Source organism: Microtus pennsylvanicus, chromosome 14 (genome assembly GCF_037038515.1).
Source record: "Microtus pennsylvanicus isolate mMicPen1 chromosome 14, mMicPen1.hap1, whole genome shotgun sequence".
In the NCBI taxonomy this organism is placed as follows: domain Eukaryota; kingdom Metazoa; phylum Chordata; class Mammalia; order Rodentia; family Cricetidae; genus Microtus; species Microtus pennsylvanicus.
Window position 1 is genome coordinate 15,040,997 of NC_134592.1, and position 20,683 is coordinate 15,061,679.

Here is a 20,683-nt window from a genome sequence, read left to right on the forward strand (position 1 = left end):
ATCCCACTAGTCAGATCTCACTACCACCTTCCTGTAGATGAACTTGAGGGAAGGGCAAACCAGGAGCAGGATGCCACTGTCACTGGGAGTCCTTGGCCTCTGGGGTGAATAAATAAATTATTAAGCGCCCAATACACAATAGCCTCGCTAGATGGAGACGAGGAATCACTGCAGCGGCGCTGGCGGCCGCGGCAGCAGGGAGCGCGGGCGGGAGCGCAGCCCGGGAGGGAGGCGGGCGAGGCTCTGGCTCCGCTCACGTCTGTTTTCCTTTTTCGTGCATTATTTATTTCGCCTCCGCCCGCGGCCCTGCTGCCGGAGCGGGCGCTCTGGGCCGGCGTCTCTCGCCCGCTACCTCCCGAGGGCCCCCCGGCACCACGCGCCCCGGACAGCCGCGCGGCGCCACCGGGAAGGGCGGGGACCCGGGCGGCGCAGGGACCCGCGGCAGGGTTGGAGGAGGGCTCGCGCGGCCAGCTCCCCAAGGATCCGAGGACACTTTCTCCGCCCTCTGCCTGGGCAGTCCAACCTGGGCCCTGGGCTTGGGGCGGGCCGCCTTTCCCGGCCCGCGCTCGGCCAAGCGCAGCCCGGAGCTCAGTGCAAGCGCGCCGCGCCCCGGGTCCCCAGATCAGCTGCCCTAGAGGCCCAAGCGGCGCGCAAACTTTTGCTCCAGCGCCCCGCGCTCTTCCGCTGCGTGTGAAGCCCCCGAGCGCCCGCGCAGCCGCCAGGGTGAGCTTGGAGGCCCCGCCTAGAGGGCGGGGGACTGGGGAGGCGGCTGGCTTTAAATGGGGGCCGTCCTGCGGTTGAGAAACAGAGCTGCTGTGGGGGGAAACCTGACCTCCCTTCCCCGTGTCTCGGATCGGTGGGGCTCGCCGCCAGACTAGGTGGCGTGAGGCATCGGAGGGGTGCGGGCGGGCATGGGGGCGTTCGGGAAAACCTACGCCTGCCCGGGAGCAGGAGCTGGGGCTTGGGCGGCCAATGGGGGAACGCACCGAGGTGCCCTAAGTACCAGTGTGCGCAGTGAAGTCCTTGGGGCAGAGTGATTGCAGGCAGCGAGTGATTTGGTGGTACTGTGCATGCAGAGTCAAAGAGTGTGCGGGCGGGAGTCGGTGGCATTGCACGGGGGTCACAGTGCGTGCGCGCGCAGAGTGGTTTTTGCCGGGTTTGAAGCTTACTCTTCGTGAGAGTTGTGCAAGGCAGTTTCTGAGGCGGAATGAGGTTCAGTTAGTGTGTTTGAGTCTTTCTGGAGGCGTGTATGGGATCAAGGTGTGCACGCAGTATTCTGAGGGGGAAGGGGTGTGCACCAGGGTTGGGTGTGAGTTCAGGGATGCACTGAGAGTCAGAAAGTGTACACAATGGAACAAAAATGAAGGCTTGCTTCGCGCAGGTGCCCCAAAGTGCGGGGCAAGCGAGTTCTCGCCGCGTTGGGACGTGAATTGATGCTAATGTGCCTGCACAGTGTCCATCTGTTTCAAGCCTTGCTCCCTTGACAGTTCAGCCCACCAGTGGGCGCCGCGGATCGAGATGCTACTCCGGGACCTGGTGCTGCGCCCTGGCTGCTGCTGGCCCTCACTACTGCTGCACTGTGCGCTTCACCCTCTCTGGGGCTTCGTTCAGGTGAGAGACCATAGAGGCCTCCTGAGAAGGGGGTGGGGTCAATTCGGAGCGTTTTCTCTAGTCACTCACTGATTGATCCTGGATACAGTTGGGAAGAAAGAAAAGCGTGCTCTAACCCCCCAAAAGATAAGCTTCATAAGGAGCCTCAGTTCTGGCCTAAGACCGACAGAATCGAACTTGGCACAGAAAGGTACTGAGACCTCATTGTAATCTCTACTGCAGCATTTGGGAAAAGAAACGAACTTAAAAAGAAAAAGAATCCCACTATGGTTCTTTGTTTTTCCTACCAGATTCCACCCCTAAACTTTGAATTAGCTTTCCTATGGTCTCCAACCTGGGGTTGTAAATAATGGCTGGGGAGGTGGAGGGATTATTGCCACGTGACCCACCATTCATGCAGAGCACCTGTAGAGACCGCCAGAGGAGAAAAACTTTGGTCCCCCAGTTTGCAGAACAGGGACTAAGCAAGCACCTACCAGCTGCAGAGAGGTTGGATGGGACATTCTCTGGTCCTGCCCAGAATTCCCATACCCAGCTCTGTCCTTTACCAGCTAAGCACCTTGACAACATCCTGCAGCTCCCTGAACCCGACTTTCTCCTTTCTTCCTGCTATGGAGTCAGTACTTGTTGACTTGGTACTTCACCTGGATCCCAGGCAATGTGGTTAGAAGCTGTCCCTGCTGTTACTGGGATGTAAGGTGCTATCTGCCCTGCCATCCCTGGGCAGACCCCTGCATCTCCATCACCCTCTAGAGACACCCCATCCCCAGCACAGTCCAGTGTTTCGGCTTCCTCTGCTCTGGCCTGCCCCTGGCTTATGATTGCTTTGTTTAAACTTGCTCTGTGCCCTTGTCACTTCTCAATACTTGGGCCATTGAGACGAGGAACCTCGGTTCAGCTTCTAGCTGGGCTCCATCTCGGAGTTCACCTGTCTGTGCGTGCACATGCTTCGTTCTCTGCCTCCCCAAAGATCTTTCCATGAGGACCAAGAGAGCACTGATAACATTGCCTTGGGACTAGAGTGCTGGCTGCCCCACGCTTTAGAGGGATCTAAAGAGAAGAGTCACTGCCACCTGCCTACCCTCCAAAGGATGAATAAAGCAAAGCAAAACAAAACAAAAACCCCAGCTCCGAGTGTCCTACAGCCAGGCAGCTTTTTACAGGAGCAATTGTGCGAGTGTGTTTCAGAGTCTCAAACTCAATACAAATCAATTCTCATGAAAATCAATTAGAAAAGAATCCTCCAGTTAAATAGGACGGGCAAGATCTTGGCTTGAAGCTCTGGAAAATTAATCTGCAAATGATAGGGACAGAGGGAGCAGAGGAAAGGAAGGGGGCTTGGGAATGAGTGGGTCTTGTTTTTAAGCAGGAGAGCTGGATTCTGGAAGGAACACAGGAGGGAGGAAGAAGCTTGTGAGCTCTTAAGGCTGTGTTCCTCTGTCAGATCATAGGAGTTTCCCCAACATAGAGAAAGAGCTCGGAACCATCACTGCTTCCATGAGCATCCTTCCTAAGAATCCTTTAGAGGGTTAAAAGATAGGCTCCGTATAACTGTCTTGTGATTAATGGACCAGTTGATGAGGCAAGAAACCTAGGTCCCTCATGCGGCAGGTTCCTCTCTTGAAATTGGCAGCAACTTCTGGCTATGGCAAGATAAGACACTGAGTTCCTTAAGTCCAATGGCATTTTAATTGCTAAAGGTTGGTAGGGATGTTCCTTAACTACCACCCATTTTAATGTGTCTGGAATGGAGGTTTTGTGATTTGGGTTTCTTCTAAGTTCACTTCAGTCGATTTTTTTTCTTGTAAGGGAAGAGGACGACGGGCTGGCAGATTTATTAGGTGTGACAGGAGTGTGTCTCCTCAGGTCACTGTGGTGCTGGCCTATCTCCTTAAGAGATGCCAGAAGCCGTCAGCCTTGTGGGCACTCGTCTAAAGCAACTGCCAAAGAGACAGGCTTGGATCCGGCCTTGTGTGTCCCTGTGTGCAGGCACAAAAGCCGAGCTCTCCCAGACCTGGCAGAAGCTGATTCTTACACTTAGCTCCCCAGCATGCCTTTTCCAGCAGCAACATTTACCGGGCACCTCCTGGATGACAGGTTGTGCGTCAAGTGCAAGTAGCTTGTGGTCCCTGTCCTTGTGGCACTGGCAGGCTGTGTTGGCTAGATCATTAGACAAGTTATTGTAGGCAAAATCTCTCAGGAGGAACAAATGGCTTTAGACCTGGAAGGAGAGTCCAAGAAACCTCCCATTGAGGTGTCACCCTGAGACGTGAGAGAGGTCAGCATCTTGACAGAGGGAACAAGCTGAAGCCAAGGGCAAGGACGAAGCATGGAAAAACCTGGGAGAAGAGGAAGAGGCAAGGCCCTGACTGTCTTGTAGTGGAGATTTGAATCTAGGACTCCTGGGGACAATGGAGAGTTCAAAGTCAGACATGACAATGTCTCAGATTGTCACTTTAGACATCTCAGCCTAGGTTGTCTAGGAGGATGGATTCCGATTCCACGGCACAAGACAAGGGGCAAAGAGGTCTATGGTGAGGGCAGGTTTATCATATTGAGCAGATGCAAAGCCCTTTTGGGCTGTTAGCATAAGTATATTCCATACGATACTGGGGATATTATCAGCAGCAGTGTTGTTTCATGTTTATCCACCATTCAGATTTCACAAGGAAGTTTCCCTAGCAATATTAGGTAAGAGGCAGGTACTACTCAGTAGGCATGGATTCAAGCAGCAGAGAACATGGAGACAGGCAGGTAAGTTTTGGACTTGTTAAGGAAGCAACATCCACACTGAATGTGAGAGTCACACAAATTGGTCTTGAATTTAAGTCACATTCTCAGGACATGGGCAAAATACAGCCCAATTCTCAGCCAGAATATCCCACAAATGAGCTCTAGCCCTGTTCCCAATAAAGTGCCTGTTTGCCTCTGTCTGCACCTACGTCCCTCTGCGTCCTGACGGTGGACACAATGTGACTAGCCACATCAGGCTACTGCTGCTGAGCATGTCCCGCCGTGATGGATGTCCCTGGAGCTGTGAATCAAACTGAAAGTGACTCAAACAGTAAAGGAGGAAAGTATCGAAGGCAAGCCTCAGGTGGTCCCTGGGCTCTGACAGTGTTGCATTGGACACCAAGTCCGTTATTTAGTCTGATCGTCTCACGTACTGTGTAGCTAATAAGCTTCTCATATCTGTCCTCATGAAGGGAAGACAGCATGTCACTAACAGGGCTTGGCATGTCACGTGCTCAGCATGAACATGACACAGGCCACCTACGTGTCTGCCTGAGACCCCTGTGGTTTTGTGTGAGCGGACAGACAGTATAAAAACACCAGGGGACTTGCACAGCCAAGGGAAAACAGGGAGCAGGAAGGCCCAAGGCAGGCTGCAGGAGCAGCTTGTCCCAGGCCATTGTGTAAGAAAGGGCTTTGAAAAGGGAAGAGAAGCCTGTTGGTAGATAAAGGATTCAATGGACAGAGTTATCAGTCTTGGGCTCATGCAGAATTGCCTATATGAAACTCCAGAGGGGTCCCAGCTAGAGCCCACCCCTTGGCAAGAAGGACAGCCAGCTCAGACTTGGCCCTTCCGTAAGGTCAGGCAGTTGTTCCCTTGGGTCTCAGCGGAGCCTTCACATGAGAGACCAGGAGCCATTGATTTTTAAAATGCAATGAGCAAGCTCCTTCATTTCTTCTTCCTTCAGTCTTGAAAACTGATCTCAATTGTCTTGCCTGTCATTTGATCACATTAAACACCTCATGGACCTGTACCCTAATATCCCCTCACAGAAAAAGTAGGTTATTGTGTCAGGCCAGGTCAAACCAATGCACTCTTCCTGAACTCTCCTGCACTGAGTGTGTCTTGGAAAACTGGAAAAGTAATTGCTTTGGCTGGGCGTGGTGTGAAGTTTGCACGGTCGAGCTCTGAGTCTCAGACAATGATGGTCTGGAGCAGGGCAGGGGTCAGGCCTGATTGTGGGAGAGCCTCAGACCTACAGTAGAGTCTGGTCTTTTTACCTCCAACTCTGACAATTGAATCATATTGGTGCAGGAACGAAGGGAGCGCATACTCTAAGGATACACCCTTCCCTCGGGAGACAGGGCTGCCTTCCAGGGTCAGAAACACAGCCAGTGGCCTTGGAAAATACCAAGAGGTAGTCTGTAGGAGTCCATTGACTTCTTAGGTGGTAAGTTGGGGCTGTAAGTTGGTCCAGCCTCTCTCTGCCATCCTGACATCCACTGTATGCAGCTGCTGTGCCACACAGGTGGCACCAAGTCCTGTGCCCTCTCTCACACAGCTGAGGGACCCTAGGAGAGTCACCTGCAATGACAGAGTGGAAGTTGCAGGGACATTGGTATTTTGTGTTTCTCTTTGCCCATGTGAAGCCAGAATAATTAACTGTGCCTTCCACTGAGGCAAGGGACTGCTCCCAAGTCTTTTCTTATCTTGAAGTCTGTTTTGGATTCCTGGATTTACAATCTTCTGCATATGGAGGGACACCGGCAACTGTCTAAGCCATGGTTCTTAGGATGGCTCTCTTTGTGTTTGACCGGGAGACTGAAGCAAACCCCCCAGGCGCAGCTCCCCTGAAAAAGTCTCAGTTCACTGGTTATAGGTAAGGCTAAGGCAGGAATGTGCCGAAGCTGCCGGCTGGGTTCCGGGCACAGCTAGACTGAGGAACCACTGGTGATGACAGACTTCTGTAGTAGCTGACATCAAGAAGCAGAGATGCATCCTGGGAAAAGCCCAGGCCCAGTACCTATGAGGCAGAGGTTCTGGTCTAGTCTTTGATGTTTATCCATTCAATGGCCAGCTCTCTGGGAACGTTGGGCCCTTCCCTTGGGTGTTGGTTTTAACAGTGAGAGAGAAGCCAAGGCATAGCCCTGTACTGACATAGTTTACAGTCCAACAGTGAAGACAAGCTGGAACTAAGTAGCGGAAATTAGACCTGATACCAGGAAACCTCTGAGAAGGAGATACAGCCTGGCCAAGGTAGTGACAGCAAAGAGGGTCAGGAGGGAGACATTCCAGCCACCAAGACAGTATATGCAGTGGCCGGGGATGGCAGGAGGGTGGGGCAGGGAAAGGCGGATGCATGGAGGTTTGCCAGGGGCTGTTTTTTCTGTGACTTGTGGGCCATGAGGTCCTCTGGATAGTGAGGAAGCACTTGGGGGCCGCTGGGAGGGACCGGATGATTTGGTCGATGTGTTCCCCACAAACTACTCAGATGCTATCTAGAGAACATCAGCAGGTTATCCTGCCCCTTGATCATATGTGAAACAGACCAAGGCCCAGCCAGGTAGGTTCCCTTTCCAATATGGGGGACACTGTCCCTCACAGACACAGAAAGACTGAACGAGCTATTACTGGAAAGGTGAGGGTTTGACCTGTGCTGTCTCAAGGAGTAAGAAGCGGGTATGGGACTTAGACGATGGAGAAGGCGGCCACTCTCTGGGTATAGCCCCCTTTGACTCCTGTCTATTCTGCCTACTTTGGTCTTAATGAAGAATCCCAAGCTGTGGCCCGGAAGGGACTTGGGGCAGGCTCGGTTCAGCTTCTATCTATCTCTTGGCCTCCTATGTCTCCTGGCTATGTTCGTATCTGCAGGTGACGCATGCTGAGCCCCAGAAGTCTTGTTCTAAGGTGACCGACAGCTGCCAACACATCTGCCAGTGCCGGCCCCCACCTCCTCTACCCCCTCCGCCTCCACCTCCACCACCTCCCAGACTACTATCCGCCCCAGGTAAGTGAAGGATCCTTCATTGGTTTTATTTGGGGGGAGGGGTTACTCTATATGTTTTCCTGTGCCCGGGGAAGGGCTGATGAACAAGATGAGACGGAGGACAGCTCTGTCTTCTTTGTAATTTTCCACTGGCCGAGCGGGAGGGAAGCCAAGGCCCAACTTTCCCCTGCAGTCTGCAGAATGCTATTCCCCCAGAATGCTCCTGCGAGATGGAGAAGGATGCCTCTCCATGGGTTAATCGGATAAAAGTCAATCTCCATTTGATAAGTGACCCAGCCTGGAATGTTCTGCCAGATCTTTAAAGGGGGCAGCTTCTGGGTACGATCTTAAATACCTCACCCACACAGTTTTCATTTTCAATTCCGATGCCTGCTTAAGGAGGCGGTTAGGCTAGCACCAAAGGCAAAGATCTGGGAGCCAAGATCCACTTATGTCTTTTGGCCATTTGTACCCAACCTGCGGAAGCCTCTTGGGCTCGCCTCCTCCCTGGGTGACTGCATCTCTGCACAATTCAATTGCCTGGTCACGCAAACAAAGGAGCATTTCTTTAGTTAGAAATGGCCTCGGCCCAGACTTCTGCACAGCTAAGTTTCCTGCTTCAGGTGGTGGTTCCTGGGGTCTCTAGAAGAGATTCTGAGCTGTAGATGGGTCCCTTCAGGTTTACCCTGTAGCGTGCCTATGATCATCTCTCCACTGAATGAAGTGTGGTGTGTTTTGAATAACCGTGAGGAGGCTCCATCCCTGCCAGGCTGTGTGTCCAGCCTCTTGGTGCCTAGTTGGCAATACAATGTTCAGGGCCACCTTTGCAGTTTGTATGAATTCTTTCCTTTTTATGGGTATGCTGCAACCCTGTGCTTCTAGGAGTGTAACCCCAAATAACCTATTTTCAGCCTCTCTCTTTACATCTATGAGTCAGAGCCTTTGGGGTGGGGCTTAGCATCCTGTTAGGTTACTCAGCTGCAGGTTTGAGTGAGAACCGAATCTCATCAGGTCCTCTGCTCTGGCCTCTTTCTATCCCTGGGCGCTCTCTGACTCGTTTATCCTGAGAGATCCCGTTTGCATGTGATAAGGGCAGCCTTTGGCACCTGTCCCTGGAGATGTCACCTTCCTTTCCTGAGACATCCTTGCTGCCCAGTCTCTGGCCCCCAGGCCCGAGTTCTGGGATCTAATAGCTCCACATGTTCAGCCAGAGTTCCTTCAAGTTCTTGTGCTGTTACACATCTGCCCTGGACACAGGGGAGGATTGTCTTGTCCTTTTGGGATCGCCCAGCTTTACAGATCGTATCGGCAACCAGGGTGGCCTATGAAAGTATGGGAATCATTTGCCAGGGACACTGGACAATCCTGAGTCATTAGGTAAGGTTACACCTCTAAAATTCAAATTAGCCTTCCAGCTGTCTTCAACCTGGGGTGGGGACTGTGTTTCTTGTAAGTAGTGGCTGGGGAAGTGGATGAATTATTGCTATGTGACCCGCCATGCATGCAGAACCTGGTCTATAAAATAAATGGGACTGTCGTGGGTTGGTATTGAGGTTGTGTGGAGATTAGATCCAACAGACAACAGAAGTACGGCATGAACAAAGGCTGGGCAATCTGGGAGGTAGGACTGCGTGAGACCCATCTCGTGCTGTCTGAGACCCTTCTCGTGCTGTGTGAGACCAGTCTCGGGCTGCGTGAGACCCGTCTTGGGTATCGCAGTCTTCAGTGGGGTTGTCTTAAAACACTTCTGGCTGCCGTAAGACAGTACCCAAGACTGGGTAGTTTATAAAGGGAAGAGCTCTGGGTCGGCTGGAACCTAAGCCCGGGAGCAACATCTGGTAAGAGCCTCCTGCTGGTTCCTGCCAAGGTAGACCAAAGGGCAGCCGGGCTTGTGCAGATGTGAGAGGAAAAAAGCTAGCCAGAGCAAACTGCTCTTGAGACCTGTCTGTTCCCAAGAGGACCCATCTAGTGTCACGAGGAAGACATTAATCCCTCTTTAAGGCGCCACCTCCACATGTCACTATGTTGGCAGCCAACCAAATCTTAACAAGAGTTTTGCTGGGGCAAATGACATCTAAATCACAACGGGATTTAAAAGTGGTGGCCTGTGGACCTCCAAAGCCTGGGGGAGCAAGCCATATCCCACCAGTTTCGCCAAATCCAAGTATCACCTCTTATTTGCCTACGTTTTTCTGTGTATATTCAGCCCTGTTTTTAGATGCTTTTATGAAGTCATAAGCCACCTGTTTAGATAGATGCCGGGGCTTTGTCATGGCAATCTGAAGGCTTGTGAGAGAATCAGAAGGAACACGTTAAGTTGGTAGTGGTATGGTCATTTCAGATTGTGTGGTAGCTTCCTGTCACTGTAGCACAGTGCCTGAGAGAATCACCTCACTAACTGGAAAGAATCGTTCTGAAGCAGAGGGTTCAGGGTAGGGTTGTTCGACCCTGGGCTTCGGATATGTGTGTCGGCAGCAGTCTATCATGGCGGGAGTGAATGGCGGACGAGGCGTGTTCATATTCTGGCAGCTAAGAAGGAAAGGGAGTGAGGAAAGGTCTGGGGTCACAGTATCCCCTTCAAGGTCACAGCCCTAATGAGTTAACTTCTTCCTACTTGGCTCCACCTCCTAAATGTCCCATCTCTTCCCAGTTGTACTACAGTCTGGGCATCAAGCCTTCAACACGTGGCCCTCAGAGGGCATTCAGGATCCCAACTCTAAGAGCTTGAGTGTGTGTGAGCACTGCATGCTGTCTAACGTCTACAGTACTGCGGGGACACAGGCCCATCTTTTGCGACGTGGCCTGGGCAGGAATGAGCCAACAGAGATGTTAGGCAGATAAATGGTGGACCTTCGCTCCCTCTGCCCAGAGACATCAACAGTTTCAGCACCCTGGACTGGGTGTTAGGGTTGATATGTCAGACGAGAATGCAAGGATATCTTGAGATTATTTGATGTTCAGAGGTCTCTGGCATGTGAAGCCAGGCTGGTTGCTGTAGAAAAGAGGGTTGGTAGCAGAGGGGATGCCATGTGGTTGAGGGGACAAAGCTGAGCTGTGGGCAGGAAGATGCTTTGGATGAGAAGAGAAGAGATGGTTGAAACAATAGCCGGATGCTTCGTTATAAGAGGTAGACATGGCTCTTCTGTCTGTGATGGATTTTGATTGTGATTTTGATTGTGACAGCCCTCACCTGTCCTCTTCCACCACCAACAGTCCCTTTCCTCCCTTCACACCTTTGTTGGTGCCCCAGTGAGTTTCATGATGATTGCCTCTAGAAGCGCCGATGAGAGTTATTTCCAGGAGCATAAGCAACCTGCCAGTGGCTACACCACCGAAGAAAATGTCTCTTTCTCCCTCAACATATTCTACCAATCCTAGGGGAAGAGTGGGACTTTGTGAGCTCTTTCCCCCTCCTTAGCAAAATATTAACAAACCCAGTCTTGTGCGATAATCATAGGTGCCACATCATGCCCAGAAGTGAGCATTCCACATCACTCCACTCTTTCCTTCTCCACTTATGTTCCTTTTATCCCACTTGAGCATTGGAGGAAGTAGGTGACAGAAATGGTTCACTGAGGGCCAAGCATTTAACACTTATTCTCATTGCAACAGAAAGGTTCTCCCCCAGGCACTGATATAAATACTTAGAAGGCACTTGTGTACATAAATCCATTCAGCAAAATGATAGCAGTAGCTTGTAGCTTCCTCATGATGGTCTATAACATGGGCTTCTGACCACGTGTACAGTACCAAACCCTATTTCCTTCTGGTGGAGCAGTCCTCAGTTCCAAACAGAGAGTGGTTGGTTACCCCTATAACAGTCACGCCACTCTTACACCAGTGAGCACACCTTGCCTTGCCAGTTCAGTAGGGTTGCATGCAGGGTCCACAGCAAGTTAGAGTTTGATGACAATCCTTCTTCGGCAAGGTAGTACTTTGGCTGTGTCACTTTCATACACATGTGCCCTTATTACTTCATCCCCACTGCCTTCTCTTTTCCTTTTCTCGCTCTCTTCCAATACTTCTGGAAGTGACTTATGCAATACAAAAGTTAGAGAAAAAAATGATATCCCTTTTGCTCATGAGTCAGAATGTTGCAATATTAGATCTGCTGTATCCATGAATTCAAATGATGCTGGTCTGGGATTCTCCTCTCTCTCCTGCCTTTCAGTCTTGGTCTTGCTCTTTATTCCTCTGCTGTCCCTATGACTCTAAGCTCCAGGAGTCCCTCAACAGTACAGGTTCTTTATCTAGAAAATATGCCCCACCAACACACACACACACACCAACACACACACACACACACACACACACACACACACGAGGAAAGACCATATAGTCCAGAAAGTGGATTCCCTGGTCATTCAAGTCAAGATAGAGTCCTTCAGGCCTCAGCTCTGACCAGTGCACGGAAAGCTCCTGGCTTACAATTCTTTAAAGAGGATCTTGCCTTAGAGATGGTCTAGCTTCATCCTGTGGAATGTCTGAGATGGTGTCTCCATCTTCTACCAGATGGGCAGGGAGGGAGATAGGACTTGAGGAGGACGCGAGGAAGGCATGAGGTTGAGGAAGGCTGACAGGACAAAGAGCAGCTGTCACAGGGGCACAAGGGGTGGGGACATGTGCCTGGGGTAGATAGCACAGGAAGAGAGACAACCCTTGGTGCAGACCCAGTGGAAGTAAGGATCAGAGGCTTTTGCGGGGACCCTTGGGTGGCCTCCGTGTGACCGAGCAGCCCTGCGCCATCCAAGAGCACTCAACCACTTCCTTGTTGCTCAGGAAGACTCGCTTATCCCAGTTTCCCCAGTTTCCTGGACCCCAAAAAGTCTCCCGATGGGGAAACTGCTCAGCTGTGAGTCCCTGGCAAAGGCAAGGTGATTTTTAAAATTGTTTCCTGTCATGTTCTTTGGGGGGTTATTGATTGCATGTGGCGCCAGGGACAGGCCTGGCCTGTATTCTGTAGGGCCCAGCTCTGTGCCACTGTTGAAAGAGCCCTCACCTTTGCTGCCACTAGGAAGGCGTCTAGAAATAGCTCCTGTGACACAGAAGGTTCATGTGTGAGAGAGTAAGTGCATGAGCAAGTAGGTGACTGAATGAATGTGTTAATTTGTTGAGACAGTATGACAGTAAGTGTGTAGTCCAGGCTAGCCTCAAATTTGAGATCTTCCACGTCAACCTTCTGTGTTCTGGGGTTAACAGACATGCACCACCATTCCTGGCATGCCAGAGAAGATTCTTGAACAGCATGTGTATTTGCTGCCAACTTGTTCTTTGTGCTCTGCCCATAACCCTCACACACGGGACAAAGGGCAGCTGCCTAGGGGCCTCACTCTTTCTGAATGTTAGTGAGCTGTAGTCACTGGGGACCCAAGGCAGGGTCCTTGGAAGCCCCTGAGAAGCTGTCTTAAGAAGATTCTGGCCCTCATCCCCAGGATCCCTTGCTCAATAGGTCAGCATGGGCCTAACAACCCAAGCTGACCACTCATTTCCCTAGTCACAGGGGCACTGTGAGAAGCACAGCCCTATAGAATGGCAGTCAAATCAAAGGGCTTTGGGGGCCACCAGACTCTTTTCCTCTGCACTGTGACATCAGGCCAGCTGCAGGTCACCCTGGGCAAACCCCATGCCACCCCAAGTGGGGGGATCACAGATCTGTGACTCAGAGCCTGGCTTTCTTGCCCTGTGGACCTTTGCTCGTCAGCCACGTGAGTTGCTTGGGCTCCTGAGCTGCTGTGAACCAGGACAAGTAGCCGTCCATGTCACGTGTGGGTGGTCACATGGTCTCTAAAGTGAACTCCATGGAGAGCCTGGAGCCCCGTTACCACTCGGTAAGTGGCAGCTAATACGTGTGAAGGCCGGGCTGGTGCAGTGGTAAAGACTCTTGCTGCCAAGCCTGACAAGCTGAATTTGATCCCCGAGATCCACAAGGCAGAAAGAGAAAATAGCTCCTACGAAATGTCCTCTAACTTCTACACATGCATGGTCACTTGCACACACACATGGATGCGTGCACGCATGTGTGCACGCACACGCAAATGTAATAAAAGTTTTATGAAGGTTAATCTGGGAATGATTGTTCACACCTGCAATTCCGGCCCCTGGAAGGCACAAGCAGGAACATCAGAAGTTCAGGGTCATTTGACTATTGAGGGATTCAAGGCCAGATTGGGCCACATGAGACCCTGTCTCAAAAAGGACTTACGAAGGCTGACAGTTGTAGTCATCCCAGGCTGCTAACCATCAGACTGACGGTGGTGGAAACAGGAATCTGGAACCTGGCTGAGGATAAACTTGAGATTGTGCGCATACATAACCTTCCACATCTGTTAAGATTTCCCAAGTCTTCAGCAGAGAGGAAGAAAGAGCTCTGAGACGGCATTCACATGCCTTCTAGAACAGTCCTTTCCAGCCTACTATCCCCTGAGTCAAGTTGGGGCCCCACCCTCCATGTTGAAATTTCTAGAAGGTGTTGGGGGACAATATCCAGACAAAGCCCATCGCAGCCACCAGAACGGGGGACCTGAGTTTGCTTTGTACAGGCCAGCTGTGGCCTGTTGTCCCTGCCTGTGACTCAGATCACCCAGGCCACGGGAGGAAGAACTGTGTACCAGCCCTAAAGGAAAAGCGTGCATACTCCCTCTAGGAGCCTGAGTCCAAGGTGGGCAGGCCGGAAATAAGAATGGCAGAGCAGAGGCGTGTGGCGGTGCGCCCACAGAGCCCCAAAACTTAAATGCACGGGGACAGATTTTATTTCTGCATTTATTTTATTCTTACTAAAATCAGAAGAGAGGTTAAGTGACTCCCCAACATGGTAAAGCTTGGAATAGGGTTGTGTGGGTCCCTTATGCTCCAAGGGCCACGTATTAACAGAAAGATTCCAGTTAAGCTGTGAAAGTTCTAGAATATTTTATTTTTGAGGCAGGATCTTACAGTGTAGCCAAGGTTGGCCTGGAGTGGTGGATCCTCCCGCCTCCAGTCTTCCAGATAATGGATTTACATGTATGTGCCACCATGCTCAGCTAGAATGCCCCCCACTTTGAACAGTAGAGAGAAACTGATATTTAGTCCCCCAGTCCCACAGCCAGGAGCTCTGCGGGCCCTCAAACACTCGTTTGTAAATGGTGGCGCTATCCTTACTTTCTCTGAAAAGTTCAGCTCTTCAGAAGGGGTGAGCTGCTTGTTCCAGGCTGCACAGCTGGAAGGGCCAGCCTACCTCTGAGGGATTCACAGTGATGCATGCAGAACTCACCTCACTCCAGCCCTGTTCTGGTTCCATACGGCTAGAAAATAAGCTACCTCGGTAGATGACCCACAGGTGGGTTGTTACTTCCCTCCCCAGGTCACAGGGTCCAGGATGACCCCATGTGCCTTTTATGAATTTGCAGTTAACTGCCTGGGGCTGGGCCGTTCCAAAGCCTTCCTCTCTCAGGTCTAGAAGTTGACAGTGGCTTCTGTCACTTATTGGTGGGGTCCTCAGCTGAGTCAACCTCCAGAGCACTGCACATGGTGTCACTGTGTGGTCCAGGCTTCTTCACAACGTGAAGGCCAAGTTGCAAGGTTGCAAGGTAGGCAGAAGCTGCATTCCTTTTGCCGGTGAGGCTGAGAAAGACAAAGAACACTGTGCCTGTTGTGTCCCGTTCCATAGCATCCAGTGACCAGAGCTGGCTCGTCAAGGAGTGGGGGGTAGACCTCACCTCTTAATGAAGAGGGTCAGAGAGCTCACTTACTTCCCCTTTTTCCTTTTCTTTGTGTATGTGTGTGTGTGTGTGTGTGTGTGTGTGTGTGTATGTGTGGTGTCTTTTACTTTTGCAATGCTAGAGATGGAGCCTTGCACATGCCAGGCAAATGACCTCACCCAGCTGCATCCCAAGCCCTTGTTTTGTTTCGTTTTGTTTTAGCCAGGCTCAGACTGTCTTGAAGTCTCTGTAGCCTAGGCTAGCCGTGAACCATGTTTTTCCCGCCTCAGCCTTCCAAGTCTTAGTGCTGGCCTTATACCACAGTTATGTTTGGCAGCCACGCTGTTCTGTAGCAACATGGACATACAGGCACATGCTCTTCTGGCTTTCATTTTCCTTTATTGCAATCATCCCAGCTTTTAAATCTGTGATTGACTAACACTTGGATCCTTGCCTAGATAGGCACAATTGCTGAGTATCTTGCTGGGTCCTTAGTGACAGCTCCAACTCTTTAGCCCATGGCTCTCTGTAGTTTATTTCCCAGATATACTTGTGGTATCTTCTGTGCACCAGGCATAGGCTGGGTTCTGAGACAGCAGTGACCAGGGTGGAAGGGTCCCCACAGTCATAGCACCTATGGTTGACTTTGTATGCCTGGAGGGGGGCATAGCTGTGACAGAGAGTGGGAGACAGGTATAGTGCAGGAAAATGGAAGATAGTTTACACTGTGCTCTGACGGGGTACCAGGATGGTCCCTGACACCAGTGGACCTAAGAGCCCACTAAAGGAGAGTAGGAAGCTGAGAGGGTGGGAGGGAACAGCCTGCGCACGGTCCACATGATGGGCAAGAAAAGCCACTGTGGCTGCTGGCTGCAGATTGTGGAAGTGGGAGGGGCCTTAGAGGCGCAAGGGCGGGGCAGCAGTACAGGAGGTTGCATGGGCTTCACAGGTCAGAGCCTAGGGAAGGAGTTTGGATTTATACCTAAGGGCAGCAGGGAACCTCTAGATGGTAAGGTCTCAGATTTGCTTTTCGGAGATTGATCCTGTGGAAGCAAGTAAGGGAGAAGGGAAGAATAGATGTTAGGGCACAGTGACGAGGCTGGTACTGCCAGAGATGGCAGTGATGGTGACTGTATTAGTCTAGGGGCAGGTGAGTGGTGGTGAGCTAACTTTGTCTGATTTGAGACCATTCTAGAAGATGCAGGGTTGCTGGACCTGAAGAGGAGAGGGGATGCAGGGATGCTGGACCTGAGAGGAGAGGGGATGCAGAGATGCTGGACCTGGGAGGAGAGAGGATGCAGGGATGCTGGACCTGAGGAAGAGAGGGGATGCAGGGCTGCTGGGTCTGAAGAGGAGCGAGGATGCAGAGATGCTGGACCTGAGGAAGAGAGGGAATGCAGGGATGTTGGACCTGAGGAGAAGAGAGGATGCAGAGATGCTGGACCTGAGAGGAGAGGGGATGCAGGGATGCTGGACCTGAGGAAGAAAGGGGATGCAGGGCTGCTGGGTCTGAAGAGGAGAGAGGATGCAGAGATGCTGGACCTGAGGAAGAGAGGGAATGCAGAGATGCTGGACCTGAGGAGAAGAGAGGATGCAGAGATGCTGGACCTGAGAGGAGAGGGGATGCAGAGATGCTGGACCTGAGAGGAGAGAGGATGCAGGGATGCTGGACCTGAGGAGAAGAGAGGATGCAGAGATGCTGGACCTGAGAGGAGAGGGGATGCAGAGATGCTGGACCTGAGAGGAGAGGGGATGCAGAGATGCTGGACCTGGGAGGAGAGGGGTTGCAGGGATGCTGGACCTGAGGAGGAGAGGGGATGGGGGGATGCTGGGCCTGAGGAAGAGAGAGGATGCAGAGATGCTGGGTCTGAAGAGGAGAGAGGATGCAGGGATGCTGGGCCTGAGGAGAAGAGAGGATGCAGGGATGCTGGACCTGAGGAGGAGAGGGGATGCAGAGATACTGGACCTGAGGGGGAGAGGGGATGCAGGGATGCTGGACCTGAGGAGGAGAGAGGATGCAGGGATGCTGGACCTGAGGAGGAGAGAGGATGCAGAGATGCTGGGTCTGAAGAGGAGAGAGGATGCAGGGATGCTGGGCCTGAGGAGAAGAGAGGATGCAGGGATGCTGGGCCTGAGTGGAGAGGGGATGCAGGGTTGCTGGACCTGAGGAGGAGAGGGGATGCAGGGATGCTGGACCTGAGGAAGAGAGCCGATGCACGGCTGCTGGGCCTGAGGAGGAGAGGGGACGCAGGGATGCTGGACCTGAGGAGGAGAGAGGATGCAGGGATGCTGGGCCTGAGGAGGAGAGAGGATGCAGGGATTCTGGACCTGAGGAAGAGAGGGGATGCAGGGATGATGGATCTGAGAAGGAGAGGGGATGCAGGGATGCTCCATCTGAGAAGGAGAGGGGATGCAGGGATGCTGGACCTGAGGAAGAGAGGGGATGCAGGGAAGCTGGATCTGAGAAGGAGAGGGGATGCAGGGATGCTGGACTTGAGGAGGAGAGAGGATGCAGGGATGCTGGGCCTGATGGGGGAGAGGGGATGCAGAGATGCTGGGCCTGAAGGGGAGAGGGGATGCAGGGATCCTGGGCCCGAGGAGAAGGGAGGAGGCAGGACTTCTGGGCCTGAGGAGTCACTGAGTGGACCATTCACCACACCCTCTCCTTGCTTGCAATTTCACCGTAGCATGGTGATGACGATCAGGTGGGACCAAGGAGTAGTGACCCATTTTTTTTCTCCCCTGCTTCCATCTTAGGCACTGAATTCCTCAGCATTAATCCATGTTAAGCACTGGATTCCTCGGCATTAATCCAGGTTTATTGCCACGGAACCTCTAAAAGCAAAGGTTCCCATCACACACAAACCAGAGTTGTCATGGGTTATGATGAGTGTGAAGGGGTATGGTAGCTTGCCATTGGGGGTCACAAAGCTGGTGGGCACAGCAGGTAAAGTCACTCCCCATCGCCTTGCTGTCCCCGAGGGATGCCAGGTTCCTGGTGGAGGCCCTGATGTTTCCCTTGGCCGGACATGGTGTTAGCACAGATGACTTGCAGGTATCAGACCCCCTGGGTCTGCGGGACTTCTGTGTTGATGCAGAGTCGGCCTTCCCCAGGGCTGCAAAGTTAGATTCCTGGGACTTTTGCTGAGGGCACGGTTTTCATCTGGTCACAGATCCACATTCCTGGTCTTGGAGGTAAGACATGGAGGCCAGCTGGGCTTTGGCTCTTTCCAGCTGTATCCTGGTTACTCTGCCTCTCAGGGTCCCTGTTTTCTCCATCTCAGAGGTAGTGTGGGAGATAAAAAAAAAAAAACAACGAATGAGGGCCTGGCACTGCCCCTGGCAAGTGGCAACCTCCATTAAGTAGGGGTTTTGTCAGTGTGAACCTTACTTTAACAAATTCCTTACCTAAGTCCTCCATCTGTAAAATGGACCAGTTCTCACATGCTACTGTACACCAAGCCCGGGGCATTCCCAGCATGGTGCTGCACCCAGACAAGGATCTGAGATCTTTAATAGCCTCCAGGGTTTCTGGTTATTAAATGGTTTTTTTTAAACTGAATTTTCCTTTCCCTATTCAATAAAGGAATTATTTTAGTCTTCCATTCCTTAATTTGCATCTAGCAACTAAGAAAACATTACCAAGTTCTGTGTATATTGATTTACTGAGGAGATGGTTAGTCTGGACTTGTCTGGCTTTAGAATCACCCAGGAGACACACCTCCAGGTGTGTCTGTGTGGGCGTTTCCAGACAAGTTTAACTGACGGGTGTGGGTGACACCATTCAATGGGCTGGGCTCTTGGACTAAATAACAAGGGAAACCTGAGCTGAGCACCAGCGTTCATCTCTCCCTGCTTCCTGGCTGTGGTCATAACGTGATCAACCATGTCAAGCTTCTGATGTCGCTCCTTCTCCACCATGACATACTCTATCATCAAACCCGAAGCCCCCTACCTTAAATTGCTTCTTGTTAGCGCTCTCTCTCTCTCTCTCTCTCTCTCTCTCTCTCTCTCTCTCTCTCTCTCTCTCTCTCTCTCTGTGTGTGTGTGTGTGTGTGTGTGTGTGTGTCTGAGATCACAGGAATGGCACGCTGTAGGGTTACATCTCTGCCTGTGCAAGCCCCTTCCTCTAGGGGACTGCCTGAGCCCCAATTGCCTGAGCCCGGCTACCCATGTACCCCACACCAACCTTCCAAACATCGTAATCCCATCCTGTATGGGCTTGTTGTGGAACTGCCCAGGTGATTTATGAGTCAAGGTGGAGAAGGCACAAGGCCAGATGGATCTACACCCACAAGGGGAAAACTTGGGTGTGATGGGACTGAACTGGTTTCCCTCTGTCTCTGGCCTCGGGGCCATCGCTGTTCTAGGATATCCAATATTGGCTGTGTTGAAGTCACAGAGAGTCACCTTGGTAGAGTCTGCCTGAGTTCGGCTGAGTTGTTGCTCCTGCCTGGAGCTCTGTTCTACTTCCCAGGCCTGCGGGCCGTCTGATAGCCCATTTTCTGGGTTCACTTTTCATCCAGTGGGACTCCTCAGGGAGGCTGCCCTCGCTGGAGTTATGTGACCCTAAACTGGTCTCCTCACTTTGTTGATCTCTCTTCCAGATGTGAACTGAGAGCACATCTGCTGCTAAACGCTGAAAACCGCTGTGAAGATGAGGGAGCCAGCGATGAGTTAGGGGCCAGGCTCTGCCTGTGGTGACTCTTACAGCAGCTGTTTGCCCCCTTGTGTGTGTGTGTGTGTGTGTACACACGTGTGCTCGGTGAGTGGCTATGCATGTATAGAGTGCACATGCGTGTGTATACATCTGCAGCCCAGAGATCAACCTCAGGTGTTCTTTCTTGGGGGCCACACACTTTGCTTTTTGAGACGGGGTCTCTCTAGGCTGGAGCCCACCGCTTAAACTATGTGGGCTAGCCAGCAAGCCCCAGGGATCCACCTGTCTCTGTGTTCTCAGAGCTGGCAGGACAAGTGAATACCAAATAGTCTGACTTTTGTCAAGTGTGGGTCTTGGGGATCAATTTCAAGTCCTCATCCTTGGGTTTCGAGCACTGCAACGACTGAGCTGTCTCCCAATCTGTGTCGGCCATTGGTTTCTTCTGATCTGTAGGTTCGCTTGCTGGGTCTGCTCCCTGCCACTGTCTCTGCTCGGAGGGTCTTGCCAATGCTGCAGACGTGACCTACAGTAACAAGATGATGGGGGCCAGCCTCACATCCATGCTGTGCATCCCTGGGCTCAAGCACTGAATCCATCATTTCTTCCTTTGTTTCTCCTTTGAACTTATCTGATGAGGTGTAGGCACTGGGCAGCGACAAGCAGAGGCCATCACGAACCCTCTCCTTAATCAAGTTGTCCCATGTGTAGCCTTTGTTTCTTCGTGGGTCCCAGAGCATAACGAGCCATCCTCACAGAGGCCAGCAGACTGGCTCCCTGATTTCTTCTGTTCAACTCTCAAAGGCGAGAACATTTCCACAGGGTTCCCACTGGTAAATGAATCCAGTCCTGTTTTCCTTGAGACCTAAGGCCACCCTACTCTTTGTTCACCAAACATCTGTTGAGCCCCACGTGCCAATAATACACACATCATACTCTGCGGTGTCTTGGAGGCATCGAGCCTGTGCCAAGGCTGGAAGCACTCTGTGTTTGCTGTGGCATCCCCTTTGGAGCAGGGA

At 51.9% G+C, this 20,683-nt stretch overlaps 1 protein-coding gene across 4 annotated transcripts in view; it reads left to right on the forward strand.

The window, feature by feature from the left end:
* Positions 1–229: 229 nt before the first annotated feature.
* Positions 230–20,683, forward strand: part of Prima1 (proline rich membrane anchor 1) — a 58,137-nt gene continuing 37,683 nt past the window's right edge. For 3 of the 4 annotated variants that reach the window (XR_012907724.1, XR_012907725.1, XM_075948163.1), the window contains exons 1-3: positions 806–878; positions 1,488–1,611; positions 7,217–7,352. Coding sequence is in view for 2 of the 4 variants with exons in the window: in XM_075948163.1 (XP_075804278.1) it covers positions 1,519–1,611; positions 7,217–7,352 (229 nt within the window). In the remaining 2 variants the exon portion in view is untranslated. Of the gene's footprint in view, positions 724–805; positions 879–1,487; positions 1,612–7,216; positions 7,353–20,683 lie in introns of those variants that run through there. The other variant, XM_075948165.1, reaches the window with a different exon arrangement.